The following is an 18,638-nucleotide window of genomic DNA, read 5'->3' as shown; positions in this document are numbered from 1 at the left end:
TGGGTTTGAGACTCCAAGCTGCTGGTTGTGTGGCTGCTGGTCAAGCTCGCTTCTTGACTCAGCTGCACACATTGCTATCGCCGATTCTCTTCCACCTCCGATCCTTCTTCACTGAGAATAAAGACTGACGATTTTCCCCTAACCTGAATTCCTGACTCCGGCTGATTTAAAAATACACATTCTTCACAATTTTTATATATACCAAAAATGGGGGGAAAGATTAAACATCTACTTTACTAAAACCTGAGGATTGAGCTTAAACTTCTGATGTCTCAATATTACTTTAAAAAAATTCTTCAAGCCTTCAATTTTTCTTTCTACATCAGGAAAAAATAATGCTATCCTGAACTTACTAAAAGATGGATTAGAGATAGCACAAGATTTTCATTAGAAAATTCTCTCAAATACTTTGCTAAAATGATAAATGTTGGAGGGAATGTAGGAAAACTGTAGGAGTTGTGAACTCCAACATTCCTGGAGGGCAATTTGGAAATATAAAGGGCTACAATATGTTCACACTTTTTGATCTATAAATAACACTACTAAGTTTTTATCCCAAAGAGATTTTTAAAAAGAAGAAAATAGAAAAATTGTGAGAATCTATTTATGCAAAGATATTGATAGCAGTTCTTTTTGGAGCGGCAAAGGATTGGAAATTGAGATGTCCATCAACTGGGGAATGGCTGAATAAGTTGTGATATGTGGCTGTAATGAATTACTATTGTGCTATAAGAAATGATGCAGAGGATGATTTCAGAAAAAGTTGGAAAGAACTACAAGAACTGAATCAAAGTGAAGTAAGCAGAACCAGGAGAACATTGTACATCATAGCAGCAATATTTGATGATCAGTTGGGAATGACTTAGCTATTCCCAGAAATACAATGATCCAAGACAATTTCAAAGAAAATGAAATCATGAAAAATACTATCTACCTCCAGAGAAAGAACTGATACAATCTGAATGCAGATTGAGGCATACAATTTTTCAAATTTGGAGGAGTGTTTTCCTTCACATCATGTATTTTGCATCACTGCATATGTATAACCTATACCAAATTGCTTTCTTTTTAAGGGGAAGAAGGAGGAAGAGAAATAAATTCTACCTTAATTTTTTTTAAATGTTAAAAATTGTTTTTATATGTTTGGGGAAGGAATATGGGAAGGGGGCAAAGCAGATAATGTACAAACAATAGCCAACAATATAAAAAAAAAAAACCTATTTAAAAAAGAAAGAAAATTCCTAGCATTCTTTGAATGCCTAGGTCAATGTTGTAGTTGTGGGTTTGTGTATAAACATTGTACAATACAATATGATATATGAAAGTGCATTTGGAGGATACATTATGTATTCATGCATATATATACTAAATGTTGTTCATTGAATTGAATGGAATAATTGTATTTGCATACAACTGAATGTGTCTGTGACTGCAAGGTCTGTCAATGGAAGTATCGGATAACTTCTCAATGGACTGGAAGCCTCTACATTTAGAAGACTCTGGCAACACTTGGCTAGTGGAAGTTGGGGACCTCTCAAGGTAGACATAGAGTTGTAGTCAGCTTTCAGAGGGCCATGCAATTCATCTGCAAATAAAATCAAATTTGGAGCACTGTGCCTTTTCTAAATTTAACTGATAATATAACAGAATTCTTTGAAGAAAGAATGATGTTTGAGAGCAAACCAACTTTGAAAGTGGTTGATTCAATATCTTTTGGGTATCGTGTTGTTACATAATGACATTCTCAAACACACACTTTCGGATGGATTTGAAAAGTCAAGAAACAAGAAAATACTATTAAATAGGATACAGCCTGTGTTGGGAAAATAAGGACAAGAAATTGCTTGAGGATGACTTCCCTTAGGTCAGTAAGTTAGCCAGGCAATCAATGTCTCCTTATGGCTATTATTATTAGAGAGAAGATATGGGATATACATAATGATTCCTGAGAAAGTTCTATGGACCAAAGTACTATCTAGAAGTCTCAGTAAATTCTTGTATAATTGGAAAGGCTCCAGGAAATCAAGACTGAGCAGGATTATGGTCAGTTGTGGGAGAAGATTTCATTTGTTTCTCTTAATGATTGTCTATCAATGTTGCCTCCTTAAAGACTTCCCTATACTATTAAATAATGGAAATATGTTGCCAAAAAGAAACAAAATTGATAAGAAAATGTGGCAAGGTGCATTCTCTCAATTAGGTATGAAAGCTACTTAGTAACTGGTTGAGAGAATTATCTTAAATTTGGCATGGTACCTATAAATAACACGGTGTTATTTTTAAGCAATATGTGTATTTAGATGGCATCAAACTAATTAGAAAATATGTATTTGCACAGTAGCCAGCTTTAGAATAAATAATGGGGGGAGGGAATCTTCCTCTGGAAGGCTTGACAGGAAGTTAATGTCTATCTCTAGAATATCTTATGTTCTTAAAAATTCCAAATATTATTTAACACATCAATTTTCTTTTAAGCAGCTAATTTGGTTTACTTAATAAATATCTCCTGAGCTAGAAAGCAATGTTCTATCAAAGTTTTCTACTTCTTCAGCATACTTACCTCATTAATCTGTTATTAGACCACACAACTGCTTAGGAGAACATGTATGTTCAATGTGATGTTGGGGGGAGGGAGAAAGAGAGATGTGTTGCCTTGTATGAATGAAAGAATTCATAACACAATGCAGAGACTATATGTTATAACAGAAAGAACATTAAGCATGATGTTAGAAAATTTGGATTTGAATCCTAGTTGTATCATTAATTGTGTGACCTTGGGTGAAAATCACTTTTTCTTTACCTAGACCTTCTGTACAAAATCAAATTCATCCATTTACCAACTATTTCACAAGATTGTTGCATAGATCAAAAGAGAAAACATAAGCTCTCCCAAAAACCCTGGTGTATTTATTACCCTGTATGTTAACTCCTAATCATAGTACTTCAAATACCTCTGATTTTGTCAGTGGGTGGCAGTCATTCCACCAATAAAAATAACATATGACAATTGCTCTATAATTAAGTAAATTAGTTTTGAGAGTGATTGTAGTTATGACCCACATTGTGATGAGTACACTTAACTGATTTCGCAGATGACAGATATAGATGGGTAATCTTAGGGTCATGACTTGAAGCCTTTTCACTTTTATAAACCCAACCAAAACTTGTGCTCTTCTGATCTAGCTTTTAATAACCCTGGGGTTATTTACCCAGGGTTATTTACTATATAGTATTTACTACTATATAAATGTTAGTTACTTTTAGCATTTTTGTTTAAAATTATTATTTATAAATCCCTCCAGAATGTCTAATAAAGAGTCAGAATAAGACTGTTATAAAGGATAAAAAACAGGAAATGTGAAGAAATATTATTAGGATGGAGGGAAATGATGGTTTAGTTTTGGTTCATCTGTTGTGAAAGGACATGAATTTAAATTTTACTGACCCTGCTGATGGAGAACAACAGTCCTGGCCTGTCTGTGCATACTCCAGTGAAGCAAAACCTGAGTTTCCAGTAAAACAAATGTTCCCAGACAAAGGTGATGAGGCTGAGTGCCATAGCAGCAGCAAGCATGTAGAAAACTCCCGCCATGTTGTCAATATCCAGTTGGCTGCTCATCACTTCATTCTTCTCATTGTGGCAGATTCCTGTCAACCAAAGTGTCTCCAGCTCTTCCATCTCTCCTAAAAGGACCAACACATTGTTAAGTGAGAATAAGGAGAAACTTCTCTTCATTCCTTCTCCTCTTCCCTGACAGATAAGTAGGATAATACAGTGACACGTTGAATCCAATTAAAAAGACTTTGATTCAATTAATTAAAACAATTTATTAAGTAGCTACTTTATTCTAGATACTGAGTTATGTGCTAGAGATACAGATAAAAAAAGAAATAAAATTTAAATAATCACTGTTCATAGGATTCTTATACTAATTCCATTTTTCTGTTATCTCTACATTTAAAAATATGAATTCAAAAGGAAAAAAAATCTCAGATTCATCCAAAATGCCTCATCTTCAAACTAATCACTTCCCCAGTTCAAGGGAAAATTAAAGAAACTTGTAATGGCTCAGAAGATGTCTTATATTGTAGTAAGCACTGAAGTTTTCTTGACTTTAATAGTGGTTCTCTATCCATATGTCATGCTGTCTCTCACTGCTTTGCATATGGAAGGACTTAAATAAAAAGTTTTTTTGTAGAAAATGATAAATGTTGGAGGGAATTTGGAAAACTGGGGCACTAATGCATCATTGGTGGAGTTGTGAACTGATCCAACTATTCTGGAGAGAAATTTTGGGACTATGCCCAAAGGGCATATTGTTTGATCCATCAGTATCTCTACTAAATTTGTATCCCAAAGAGATCATGAAAAAAGAAAAAAGAACTATGTGTACAAAATATTTATAGCAGTTCTTTTAGTGGTGGCAAAGAATTGAAAATTGAGAAGATATCCATCAATTGGGAAATGACTGAATTAGTTTTGGTATATGAAGGTAATGGAATATGGTTGTGCTATAAGATGTCAGAAAAAATCTGCAAAGACTTACATGAACTAATTCTGAGTGAAATGAATAGAACCCAGAGAACATTGTACAGAGTAACATTGTGCAATGATCCACTATAACAGACTTAGATCTCCTCAGCAATACAATGATCTAAGACAATTCCAAGAGACTCATATAGAAAATGTTATCCCCATTCAGAGAAAGAAGCATAGACTCTGAATGCAGGTCAGAGAATACTATTTTCACTTTTAAAATTTTTTCTCATTTCTTCCCTTTTGTTCTGATTCTTTTTTCACTATATAACTAATATTGAAATATGTTTAATATGATTGTACATGTACAGCCTATATCAGATAGTCTGTTATCTTAGGGAATGGGAGGAAAGGAATGAAGGGGGGAAATTTGGAGCTCAAAATCTTACAAAAATTAATGTTGAAAACTATCTTAACATGCAAATTGAAAAAAATAATATTAATTGAATAATAAAAAGTTTTTTGCTTATTTGTTCTTAAGTTGAATTACCAGTTGAAAACAATTTCTCCATTTAAAAATCTTCAACAATAAGGGAGAATTGGTAGCAGTGACTCAGGTATATTAGGTAGAGGGTTGCTCTAAGCTACATTTCCCTTCTGCCTTCAATGCAATTCTTTCCTGACACCCTCCCCAAACTCTAGTAATGCCAGATTTCACTTAAGTCATTTGTCTGTCTGGCTATGTACACATACAAAGGCGATTGTCTATGAAGACCCTGTATTGTTGTTTTATTAGCCAAAACACCTAACATATTTCTTCAGTCTGCCACCATCCAAGTGCCTAGCTGTCTATGTTTTTTGCTTCCTCGCCTTGTAACAACACCAGCTGCCATCCTTTAAAAATATCATGTATTGCTCATTTTCCCCTTTTACAATGCTGTAAGGACATGGTAATGCTCTTCTGGCAAGTCTGCCATGGTTACAGAGGTCCTCAATGTTCTTTCTTTTGTTTGAGTAGATTACATTTGTATGTATTTATATGTATGCATCCATTAAATTTATGTGTGTCATATAAAATCAGAAACAAAAACCCAACTCTTCCCTTTTCCAAGGTTAGGCCATTATTTACTATGCCCTACTGACCCTCACATAAAATCTAGGAGATGGTTAATACCTGTTTATTAAGTTTAACTGAATCACTGATATTGGATTTGGGAAGGTCCATGAAGGGAACTTTATACTTATCACCCAGGCCTAGTTTCAGGTGTAATTCTTTTGACTCATGGAATCCGAACCTAGCTCCATGATGTAGGAAAAGTTTTCTAATTTCCCTAGATTTCAGTTTCCTTATCCAAAAAAAAATTATAAATGAATAATCTCTACCATGCCTTCCAGTTCGACTTTTAGGGATAGATGATCTCCAATTTTTAAAACAGCTTGCATTTGACTGAGCAAAGAAACACTGGAAGAAATATTTTCTTTGCCTTTTTCCCAAGGAAATATTGTGGGGGAGGGGGGTTGTTTGTTTTGTTTTGTTTTATGTAGTCCATAATACAACTCACTAAAACTTAATCGAGTATAAATCTTTCACAGTTCTCATTATTTTATGATTCATCTGATAATGTAATGTACTGCTTTGTGATCACTTTTAGTGACATTTTGAACTGATATTTGGATTTCTGATGATTACTAATTTTTCCCCTTGTTCTCATTCCAACTAGATAATAACTCCTAGTGGGAAGGGACTGAGTTCTACACCTTTGTATGCATTCCCCAAAAGAATCTTGTATACAATAAATAAATGAATTTCAAGACATTAAGAAACAGTAAAATTTGGTAGAGAGCAACCTTCTGAGTCAAGAAGATCTGGATTTAGTTCCTACACTAAAACAAACTGTGTCCCTAACTTAAATCATTTTAGCTTTTGGTACTCTAGGTTGTAAATACAGACAGCATTCCCAGTGGGTTTGAATCAAATTAAAATATAATTAGGAAATATTTGACAAAACAAATAAAAATATAATACCACATAGTGTTAATTTGTGGTTTTCTGAGTCAATATGTTCCCTTTAAGAATCTGATTCTATATGAGTTTGACAGCATTATCTAGGGCAACTGTTAGAAACTTTACATTGTAGAGAAACCAAATCCTCCATTAGAGCAAAGAGAGTCTCCACATCTATAGTTTTTTTTTTTTTTTATCCCAACATAATCACAGGACAACTCCCTGTCCTTCCATCCATTATAAGGTTTTAAATTGGTTAGAAACACAAGATTTTCTGTTCTAGAATATTTCTACTCCTTTCCCTAATAAACAGAAGGGATAAGGAGAAAGAATCAAAGAAATTTTTATGAGATTCAGCACATGAAAAAAGAAGGCTAGGTATTTTGTGTGAGTGAAGAATCAAGTGTCTTTACAAAAACAAATAAACATCTAAAGCTTGAACTATTGACAATTTTCCAATTTGTGTAAGTTAAAAAACTTCAGAGGGTGATTCAATCTCTGCATGAAGGCATTCTCATATGCTTATAAAAGGTGCTTCTAAAGGCATAATCTCTTGTGGTCAGAAGAGAGGTAGGCTGGTCTGGACTTGGGGCATGCTCTTGCCTTGTAGCTGGCATGCCACCAAACAGCTAGAATCTCTCCATCAGCCAGGACCATGATTTTAATGAGAAAGAATCTATATAGAAGGAAACCTGTGCTCTCACTGCATTGTTGCTGTAAGGATAGAACAGGTCTACCTGCCCTGGCATTGTATGCTATCTTGTTTCAACTGAGTCTAGGAAAAGATGCAGAACTCCAGGGGGGAAAAAAGAATAACAAAGGAACAGTTTTTTTTCTCCCAAAATGGGATGAGCTTATCCCATGCATAAGCATGGCCTATACCTTGCTCTCAGTGCCCGACATTGAAAGGCACTCTACTGTTTTTTTGTCTGTGGAGTGTGAAAAAGAGATAGTTTGAAAATGAAAAGGGAATACCTTTTAGTTGTACTTAAAGGAAAACTTCCTTGATCTTCAGATGAAAATATCATTGGAATGAACTACTTAGGAAGGTTTCAGATTTTCAGTCCTGGTGATTTCAGTAAACAGACTACCATTACCCCATGAGGTAATACCTTTATGACTTTGAGTAAGGCTGGGATAGAGAGAAGGGCTATACTAGGTAACTGAATGAGGAGACAGTATGATACATTGAGAAGAGCTCTGAACTTTCCTATTGAACATAGAATCATGGCACCTGGAATGATACTAATTACCTATGTGGGTTTCAGCAAATTATTATCCTCTTCAGGCCTCAACTTCCTCAGCTATTCAATGAAGATATTAGACTAAACGGTCTTTAAAATTTCTTTTAGCACTACCTCTATAATTCCATAATCCAATTAATGAATGATTAGTTGGTGAGAGGCAGACTCAGTCCTGGTCTCTGGGCTTCCAGTCTTTCCAATATAATGAATGAGGTCATTCCAGGGCACTTCCAACTCTATTAGTATAATGTACTTTTCCTACTCAAAAGGAAAGACCTAATATGGTGAGAAGTTTCCTTGATATTTAAAGTATCAAAAAATCATCTCTCTCTGTTTCTTTATCTTTTTTCTCAATGTTTTCTAAAGGGCTAGAGGAACTCTCTCTCTTTTCAGATTGCATTTAATTCTAACATATAGCAAACCAGAGAGCTAAGGGGATTGCTTCTGGAAAGAATTTTTATATCATCCAATGTAACTGGCCTTTAGACTTTCATAGCCTTTCTCCCCCAAGGCATTTCTTGAAAAATCCATCATGAATCTACATCCCTTAGGCCTCTGTAAGTGACAGAGATCTCTGTGGCATAAATGCTGAAGGAAATCTATACACACACACACACACACACACACACACACACACCATATTTTGTTCCAATACAACATAAATCCCTCATGTCTTAGTAAATAGACAATCTTGATGAGCTCTTACAGATGAAATATTCATGCCCACAGCCAATGTGGTGATGAGTGAGTACTCTTGAAATGATAATATTGGAAAAGACAGACCCATTGGACTGAGAAATAACATCCGACATCTACTTTTGTTTCATATTTGGGAAAACCAGAACTTGTGTTCTCTGAGAACTCTGTTTTTAAAAAAGTGAATTGAAACATAGTAAACAAATGAGAAATATGTGTTTTCTCTGTCAATTTGGTACACTTATGTTTAGACATGATAATAATAATAGTAATAATATGGACTAATACAATTATTCAATTACAAAAAAGAAGCTGTTTTATTTACCTTACAATAGCCTACAAAATATTAAGTATACTAATAGAATACCAATTTATTTTAGGATTATTTCTACCCAAATCCATTAAATAATAGCATAATATGAATAATGCTGACAATGATGCTAATGGTAAAAATTCAAACTCAAGACTTTCAAAATTAATTTAAAACATTCAAATTTTATTCTCACAGTAACCTTTGGAAGTAGTTATATGATTATTTCTATTTTACAGATTAAAAAACTGAGGCACAAATAGACTAAATGGCTTATCCAACATTATACAACTGGTAAGTAGGAGTTGGAAGGAATAAAAGGTCTAAAACTCAAGGGATATCAGAGGCTACTTAGTTAAATCCATTCATTTTGTAGATGAGAAACTGAGACCAAGAGAGTAACTTACCCAGAAACACACAGTAAGTATCAGAGTATCTGAAGTAAGATTTCAACTCAGGTCTTCCTGAATCCAAATGTAGTATTATTATACCCTGCCTTCTCTCAGACTGTAGGCACCCAGCTTGAGGGGGAGTCACATTGACTAAATGAATATGGAAGACACAGAAAACAGAAGCCAATTTGGAGGGAGGAGATAAGGGAGACAGGAACTTAGAAATCATCTGAGACCAAGAAAGGTACATATTGTATAGTCTACATTTTAGGAAAACAAATTTCAAAAAGTTCTAAGAAAAACTAGGATGATCTCAGGTTTAGATCAGAAGCCATCTTAAAAGGGAAGATGGTTAGGGAGATAAGCTTTCAGAAATAACTTCTGACAACACAGTCACAAATGATATGACCATGGGAAAAAAAAAAAGAAGAAATTTTCTATGAAGAAAATCACTTCTTGACATACAGTCCTTTATTGAGCTCAGAATTAAAGTGAACATTGTAAAACATAGAAATCAAGGACATATAGCCAAAGAGGTAAATTTTAAAAATTGGAACAACTGCAAGAAACAAGAAAAGTCAATATATAGGGCATCCTGTAGCTTAGTTATAAGATCTCTGGGAAATAGATATTGAAGATTAAGATTTATAAAGCAGAAGTCTAGTATGGGTTTAGGAGCAGGAAGGATGAGCTAAGGAATCCATGCTTGGAGATAAGATTACAAATAAGTGTTAATTAAGTAAGTGTGTTGCCATATGAGAAAGTAGTGTTAACCCAAATCTGGCTCAAGCTAGAAACTTTTGTATCTTTCCCAGTGAAGGATGACACAAGGAAAAGGAACTGGGATCTAAATGGTTAGATAATAGCTATTCTGAAAAAAAAAATATCAAGTTAAATATAAATCAGTAGGGTGATTTGGCTTTCTTAAATGCAAATGACATCTCGACCTGCATGAAGGGAGCCATAGTTTGCAGGGACAAATTCTGTAGCATGGTGCTTAGCTCTGGAACTCATGGTGTGAAGACATGACCAGATGGAGAGAGTCCTAAAAAGAGCAACTAGGATGATGAAGAATTTTGAGTCCAGGGGTAGCTTGGTAGAACAGTGAATAAAACACTGGGCCTGTAGTCAGAAAGACCCACGTTCAAATCCAACTTGAGATACTTACTAGCTGGATTTCCCTAGGCAAATCATTTAATTGCTCATTTTTCTACTCAGTTTCCTCATTTTTAAAATGGAGATAATAATACCATTGACCCTACCCCAAATTTGTTCTGAGGATCAAATGAGATAATAATTGTAAAGTATAATGAGAATTTTAATAATTACACAGTATCTGGAACATATATCAATGTCAGCTATGATGATGATGCGATGTGAGGATCAGTTGAAGGAAGTATCAAGAGACTTAGAGGGGAGATATAGTTGTCTTCAAGTATTTGAAAGGCTGTCATGTATGAAGGATTAAATTTGTTCCATTTCTCCCCAGAGGACAGAAACAGCAGTAATACATGGAAGTTAAAAGTTTTGGCATCAGAAGGGAAAGAATAACAACTTTCTAAAAATTATAGTTGTAAGTAGAATAGTTGTACCAACAAATTATTTGTCTCCTGTCTTCAGGCAGTGGTTGGATAACTACTTCTCCAGGGTGTGATAGTGGGGATTATTTGGGATATGGGTTGGACTAATGACCTTTGAGGCCCCTTCCAACTCTAAAATTCTGGTATTCTGTGAAATTCTACTAATTGATTTCTTTTGTGGATATTTCAATTTAGAAAAAAATAAGTTTTTGTGCTTGTATTGGGTTTGTCTTAACATAAAATTCTTTTTGAGCAACAACAACAAAAAATAGAAAAGTTAAGGCCCAGGATAATCTCAGGTTTGGGGAAAATTCTGCATTCTTAAAAAAAAAGACTGGTTTTATGTGTTTCTGAGACATGAAGATTCAATAAACAGAGAAGAGATTTGCTACTCTAATAATGATCATGGTGATTTGGAGAGAGTTAAATATTCTACTCTCCTTTTAATTCCATCTTCTCAGAAAAGGTATATGATCTTCAGGACCAAACCTGGTGATGAGGGAATTGAGGCTGAAGATGGAGGAGGACATACTCAAAGAGCAACAAACAATTAATGAGCTCCAGTATCCTGGTGTGAGAGAATACTATGTCAGGACTTTGAAAGCACTTAACAGATATGATCAGTGAGCCATTCTTAGTTATCTGATATCTGTAGTGAACAGAGAAGTGAGCTTGAAATCAGGAAAAGTGAGATTCAAATCCCATCTCAGATACTTTCTGTGTGGACTTTGGACACATCTTTTAATTGATGTGTTCCTCAATATTCTTATCAATAAAATGCAACATTTGAGCAGGATGGCTTCTAAGATCTTGTCCACCTCTACTTCTGATTTCGTGATGCTTCTGCATGTCAGAATGGAAACAATGATTTCCTCAAATCCCATGGTTAGTAAATTGCAGAAAAGGAATTAGAATTCAGGACTGTAATTCGTTCCATCTAGCATTCCAGAAAATGAATGCATCCGAACTGTTACCATCATTAAAACCATCAACTAATTAAATGTACACTGTGCCCATGGAATGAATGGTCTTGTGAACTCAGTAACAGCTGAAATAAACATGTCCATTGCTCTCTGTGAGTTGAAACTCTGCCTTGAGTTCATGAAAGGAGGGACCTTTTGAAATCCCTGGAATTTCACCTAGGAATAAATGTTTTTGTTTTTTGTTTTTATGGAAAAGGACTTAGAGAAAACTGTCAGTATGAATGTTTCTAATCATTCAATGGGTTTTTCAGGGGAAAAATAATAATAGCTACAATAATAACAACAGCAAGAACAACACCATTTGTCAGGAAAACACTTTGTCTATAAAGGCTGTCACATTAATTATTTCATCTGGTTCTTTTAGGATCTCTATGAGGCAGAATCCCAGAATTTCAGAGTTAGAAAGATCCATAATTGCTCTCCAGATTAACCTACATCCCCCAATTATCACTCAGCTACACTATACCAGACTGAAAACCTCAAATAAGCAGAAATTTAATAATCCTGAGGCAGGATTATTCTTTCTAATTTTTTCAACTTCCACTTATTAGGAGTATCTTCTCACCTTAATTTGCTTCTGACCCTTCTACTTATTGCTCTTTATTATTTATACTTTATTGTGCTACTTATTATGGCTAAAAAGAATTTCCTCTATTAAGATTTTTTTGACTTGGTTAAAGAGAAGATTCTTTGTGTCAATTACTAGCTAGATTTAATCATTAAATTGATTCAGTCAAATTGACTGAGAGTGCTGAAAAGAGCAACTAGGATGATGAAGAATTTTGAGTCAAATTGAGACCTGTTGAAGATCTTAGTTTAAAAAGCCCAAGGTCTTCTATTGCATTCAGGGCCATCTCCAGTCATCTTGATCTATATCTGGCCAGTGGACCCAGAAAGTTCTGAAGGGGAAAGTGAGGCAGGTGACTTCCCAGACCTCCCTCTTGTTGTTTTGTATGTCCTGGCATCAACTCCTTGATGTCATGGTCCTCTTCAAAAACAAAGGACAAATAATCACTTCTGTACCAAATCAAATAATTTTAACTAAATCCTCACAGGCAGGCAAGGAACTGATCACACCCTCATTTTACAGGTGAAGAAAATGAATTTCAAAGAAAGTATCTTATTCAAAGTGAAATGCTAATAAATGACAAGACTGACAGTAGACTTAGACTTTTGGATACAAATTCACTCTGCATTTTATTATAATGATGACAGACATTATCTATGATTGGAAAATGCCAAATGAATTTTGCTATTGCTACTGTTATCGATGCTACTGCTTTTTTTTTTCAATTTCCCATAAACATTGACTGGGAGAGATTTGTGTAAAGCCATTCAGACACTTTCCCAGTCATATTAATGAGCAATAGTACAGAGATGGAAGATGGCTGCCCAGGATTATGAAGGTCATTTATGGCCATGGATCAGAGAAAATGAATTGATTTATCTAAGTATTGAATTTTCCTCGTAGACTTCATGGTCATTATGTGAATGAACCACTAAATCCCAGCTCCTGAGTCACCAGGACTGAAAGAAAAAGAATTGTGAGGGTCCATGATTTCTGCAGGGCCCTGTAGATCCATTAAACTTCTTTTCAAGACAGATTTCTTTGGTAAAATTATTCAGGATTCTGGAACCAAACAGTGTATACTATTTGTATAGTATACACTATATGTATAGTATTTTCAAGTTTGTAAAGCACCTTCTATATTGCTTCATTTGAGTTTCACAACCCAGTAAGGCAATGCTATTATTATGACCTTTTACAAAGAGGAAGCTGAGGCAAATAATGGTTAAGGAGTTTGGTGAGTCACACAGCTAATAGATATCCCAGACATTTTTTGAACTCAGTTCTTCATTGTTTTCAGGCTCTGCACACTATCTACTGGGCCAATTACTTATCTAATATATGAAACAAACTGGAAAATAATTCATTTTCTATTAAAAATGCTAGAACATTCTCTTTCCATGTAAAGCTAGGAGGTCAAATCAACAAAATAAAATGAAAACCTACCTAATCCCAAATTTATACCATCCACCACCCACTATCTAATTTAGCCAAGAAGACAGAGAACTTTCAGAAAATATATTTTATCTCACCCTTTCAAAATTATCTTTCTCTTTTCCAAAGGAGTTCTGAGTGGGCTAAGATTTCAGAACTCCTTGCCAGAAATGGAGTGTAATCCTATGCAGAAGTAGCTTGCTTATGTGGGAAATAAAAGTGGCAAACTATATGGACATCAAAGTATAGTACAAAGAGAATATGAAGGAATTTTTTAAAGAACCAGGGCTCATGTACCCTGTCTGCCACTTACTTAGTAGTTTCGTGAATTTTGACCCTCATATTTCTCATCGACATTATTATTAAAAATAATAATAACAAGCATTTATATAAGGCTTTAAAGTTTGTAAAGAATTTTTTTATGTGTAGATTATTTGACTCTCACAACAATCCTGGGAGGTAGATGATATCATTATCCTCATTTTACAGATGAGGAATCTGAGGCTCAGTGAAGCTGAATGGCTTTTTAAACATAATACAGGAAACAAATGGGAGATCTCAGATCTAAAACCAGGTCTTTTTGTTCGGAATCCTTATAACATATAGATTTAAAGATGTGGAGATGGAAAAGGTTTCAAAGGTTATGTAGTTCAATCCTTTCATTTTGCAGATGAGGAGATTAAGGATGATAGTTAAAACTAACCATGATGTAACTTCAAAGTTCAATAATAATCAACAAATATTTATTAATCATTTAACTATTTACCAGGTGCTTTGCTGAGAATTGAAGCTATACAATTTTTTAATGAGAAAATTCCTGTCTCAGAGTTCTTATATTCTAATAGGCAGGTGCCACACATTTAGGATAGTGGTGATTTGGAAGATGTGAGAACCTATAAGCTTCTCTTTCCTCTGTGTCTCTCTTTGTCTCTCTGTCTCTCTCTTTCTCTCTCTTTGTCTCTCTCTTTCTGTGTATCTATTTTTTTAAGTGGGATGTCATGAACAAGGCCTAAAAATGATTGTTGAAGCAGAAATATAAAAAGAAAGTTCAAAACAAAAGAAAAGAAAACATTGTCAATTGAGAAAAGGATTTGGCCAGGGTTTATCAAACTCCTAAATCTTAAAATGCCTTGTGTGATGGTGTGACAGAACTGGACTCTCCAGCAAGCTATTCATTAATCTCATTTGAGATTTTTATAGCTCTCCTGACATTTGACCCTCCCTGGCATAAGGCATTCATTCCTCATTTAGTCTGGGATGGTATCACTGACCCTGCTCTCATCTGGGTATCATATTGATAATAAACAGCAACACTCCAGATCTTAACCACACTGTTAGGCAACCATGCAGATGGCAATCCCTTCATTCAAAGGGAATGGTAAAGAGTCTCCTTGGCTCAGGTATACCTTAAGCCAAAAACCAAAAATAAAACAAACAACAACAAAAAAGCATTCTTTTGTAATTCCAAATATGCTTCTAGTTAAAATTAGACATGAGATAAACAAGTCTAATTTTTATGGTTCCATCTGGTCACAGGCCAATGGAAAAGCAGTTAAATCCATTATTGCTAATCTATATTGAGAAATCACTCTTTTCTCCTTTCCCCAAATTGCATTTTGGAGTAAGTTATTCACCTGTGACAAATCTTATAGGGGAGAGAGGGGTCAAGCTGGCTTTGTTGTTAGGTTAGCTCAAGGAATATGTTCATTCTACTGCCCCTACAGCTTGTCTTCCTGGGTGCCCAGCACAGAAAATGATATTGTTCAATAAGGGCACAGCTGGATTCTTACATATGTAAATGAGGGTCTCTGTGCAAGTTTTCCATTCAGATTTTGTGCTGGCAATAATGAAGCCCATTTGAATGAAAGAACATCAAAGCAATCAGGTCCTTAGAGAGTTTTCTAATTCAAATCCTCATTTTATAGAGGAATAAATGTTCATCTCTAAGTTGAAATACTTGGATCAGATGATTTCTAAGGTCTCTATGGGAAAAGCACTGAATTTGGATTCAGCAAATAAGGGTTCAAATCTTGCCTCTATCTCTCCTGTTTTTCTGTTTTTTCAGTAATGTCTGACTCTTTATGACCCTATTTGAGATTTTCTTGTCAAAGATACTGGAGTGTTTTGACATTCTTTCTCCAGTTCATTTTGTAGATGAAGAAACTGAGGCAAATAGGGTTATACGACTTTCTCAGGGTCACACATCTAGTAAGTGTTTAAGGCCAGATTTCAATTCAGGAAGATGATTCCAGACTTAGCACTCTATCCAGTGTATTATCTACCAGCCTGTACCTTGGAGACATTACTTAATCTTTCTGAGCCTGTTCCCTCATATGTAAAATGAGGGGTTTAGATTAGATGATTCCTAAACTTTTGAGACATAGATCCTAAAGCTAAGATTAGGGAGCTCAAAATATGGCTTCAATTTACCTTTCCACTCAAATTATTCTATTAGCTTTTTTATATTCTACTTTGAATTAGTGGTGCTTTATCATGTATATAGCATATGCCCTTTATACCTCTGCCTTAAAGAATCCCCTAGCTTTCATTAAAGTTCAATCTAGAACATTTGAGGCTATTCTACATACATCTCTCTAGATATTAGTGTTCTTTCTCTCTTTTAAATTATTTTGAACTTCCTCAACTGCTGTATTCTCTTAATAGATTACAAGCTTCTTGGGGACATGGACTGTTTTGTTTTCTGGCTCCAAAATCTAGCCTAACGGTTTTGAAAGCACTTAATAAATGCTTACTGAATTGAATCGCTGATATTAGTAAGTACTGCTACATAGAATTCCCAATCCCTCTATCTATATCCACCTGCATTTTTTATTTCCTTCACAGGCTAATTATACATTATTTCAAAGTCTGATTCTTTTTGTACATCAAAATAACTGTTTGGACATGTATACATATCTTGTATTTAACTTATACTTTAACATATTTAACATGTATTGGTCAACCTGCCTTGCTATGGGGGAGGAAGGGGGAAGGGGTAGAGGGAAGGAGAAGAAAAGTTGGAACAAAAGGTTTGGAATTGTCAATGCTGAAAAATTACCCACCCATATATCTTGTAAATAAAAAGTCATAATAAAAAAAGGAGAAAAATAAATTAGTAAGTGGTAGAATTAGGGCAAAATCTTGGGGTCTTTGACTCTCAGACCAATGCTGTTTCTGCTATATCATAATGTCTCTCTAATCTGAGTTACCCAAGCTATGCTACCATCTTCAAAGGTGTACATATAGCCAGATTTCTTTTCTGTCCTCTCAACAAGAAATGAACTGCTCTTTCATTATGTTCCTACTTCAATCAAATGCATTGTGAATAAAGTGAGTCTTTTTCACCAAATTTAGGGCCAGTTCAGGACAAAATATGAACAAGTTCTGCACTTTGACTAAGCTCTATACAAATATCATATTTCTCATGATTGGGTCAACTTTTTTATTTTTAGACAAAAGATTTTTGCTTCTATTGATAACTGAAACCAAGTCTTTGGGGTTAGTTAGAACAATATGTATCTGTTTCAATCTAAGCTGAATGAAGTTGCTGAATAAATAGCCCAGCCAATCTGATTAATTTCCTACATGTTCATTTCCATGATCATCAGCATCCTGATACTAGAGAGCTCTCCCATTTTTCATCTGTCAGGTTTTCCAAATCACTAGGGTCTCCAGATGCTTGAACAAAATTACAAGCCCCAGTAGTTTGAGGACAAATAAAACATAAGGGAAAACTCCAACATCAAGGCAAACAACTAAGTGTGTCAGTTCAGGGAGTGTTTTTCTAGAATACACTGATCACTGAAGACCACTTCTTAGACCACTTTGTTATGCTGTTTGGTCATTTCAGTAACATCCAATTTTTTGGGACCCCATTTGGGGTTTTCTTGGCAAAGATCCTGGAGTGGTTTGTCATTTCCTTCTTTAAAACCATAATAATTATTTTTAAAGAAGGCACCTGGGAAACCAAAACGTTCCAGAAAACATATTGTATTGCATTTAATATTTTGTGGGAAAGATAATGTTTAATCATTTAACATAGCAAGGCATCAACAGATTCTTAATCTTGTCCTTTAAAACCAGTTTGGTCAGAAAGCACAGTGGCCACAGAGCAATTTATTGAAGCACTGATAACAATGCAACTAGGGTATATTCTAAATGGAAGAATGAAACATTTTTAGCATTTGTGATCAGCCTTTGTGATCATGAAGAGGTGATTTCTGCAAGTTTATGTCCCAGCCACATGCTTAACTTATTTTAATTACAGTTTGCCCTCATTTCTTTCTTCCCACTTTTCATCTGGATCTTGAGACTCCCTAATAGGACAAAGTTGGGTGAATTCCAAAGAATGTTTGAAGCACCGTGGTATAGTGGGGAAAAAAAAAAAAAAACATTAGATTTGGAGTCTAGGCATCTGTCATTTATTGTCTATGCTATCTTGGATAAATCATTAAACCTCCCTAGGCTTCTTTTTTATCCATCTGTAACATAAGGCTATAGGTCCCTTCCAACTCTAAATCTGTAATGCTGCTGATGTTCAGTTATTTTCAAATCTTTGTGACCTCATTTGGGATTTTCTTGGCAAAGATATTGAAGAGGTTAGCTATTTCCTTCTCCAGCTCACTGTACAGATGAGGAAACTAAGGCAAAAGGGTTGAGTACATTATCCAGGGTTACACACTTAATAAGTGTCTGAAGCCGAATTTGAACTCAGAAAGATGTCTTCCTGACTCTAGGCCAGGTGTTCTATCCACCACATCATCATCTACCTTTTCTTGTAAATCTGCAATAGTCTTATTTAATTCCCATGATGTCAAGATACTAGACAAACTTTCTAGGGTCTTTGGACAAAGTTATAACATCTTTCCCCATAAAAAGTTATCTGGAGAGCTTGTTACCTTTTCCCTCCCACAAATCTATTCACTGCTCAATGTTCAAGTCCCATTTGG

General features: G+C 34.9%; 1 protein-coding gene across 2 annotated transcripts in view; it reads right to left on the bottom strand.

Moving 5' to 3' along the window:
• Positions 1–18,638, bottom strand: part of GRIN2A (glutamate ionotropic receptor NMDA type subunit 2A) — a 506,739-nt gene that overhangs the window by 20,304 nt on the left and 467,797 nt on the right. For both annotated transcript variants that reach the window (XM_031944719.1, XM_031944725.1), the window contains exon 13: positions 3,446–3,684. In XM_031944719.1, coding sequence (XP_031800579.1) covers positions 3,446–3,684 — 239 coding nt within the window. The remainder of the gene's footprint in view (positions 1–3,445; positions 3,685–18,638) is intronic.

This window comes from Sarcophilus harrisii, chromosome 1 (assembly GCF_902635505.1).
Source record: "Sarcophilus harrisii chromosome 1, mSarHar1.11, whole genome shotgun sequence".
Lineage (NCBI taxonomy): Eukaryota > Metazoa > Chordata > Mammalia > Dasyuromorphia > Dasyuridae > Sarcophilus > Sarcophilus harrisii.
This window is presented reverse-complemented; position numbering and strand designations above follow the sequence as displayed.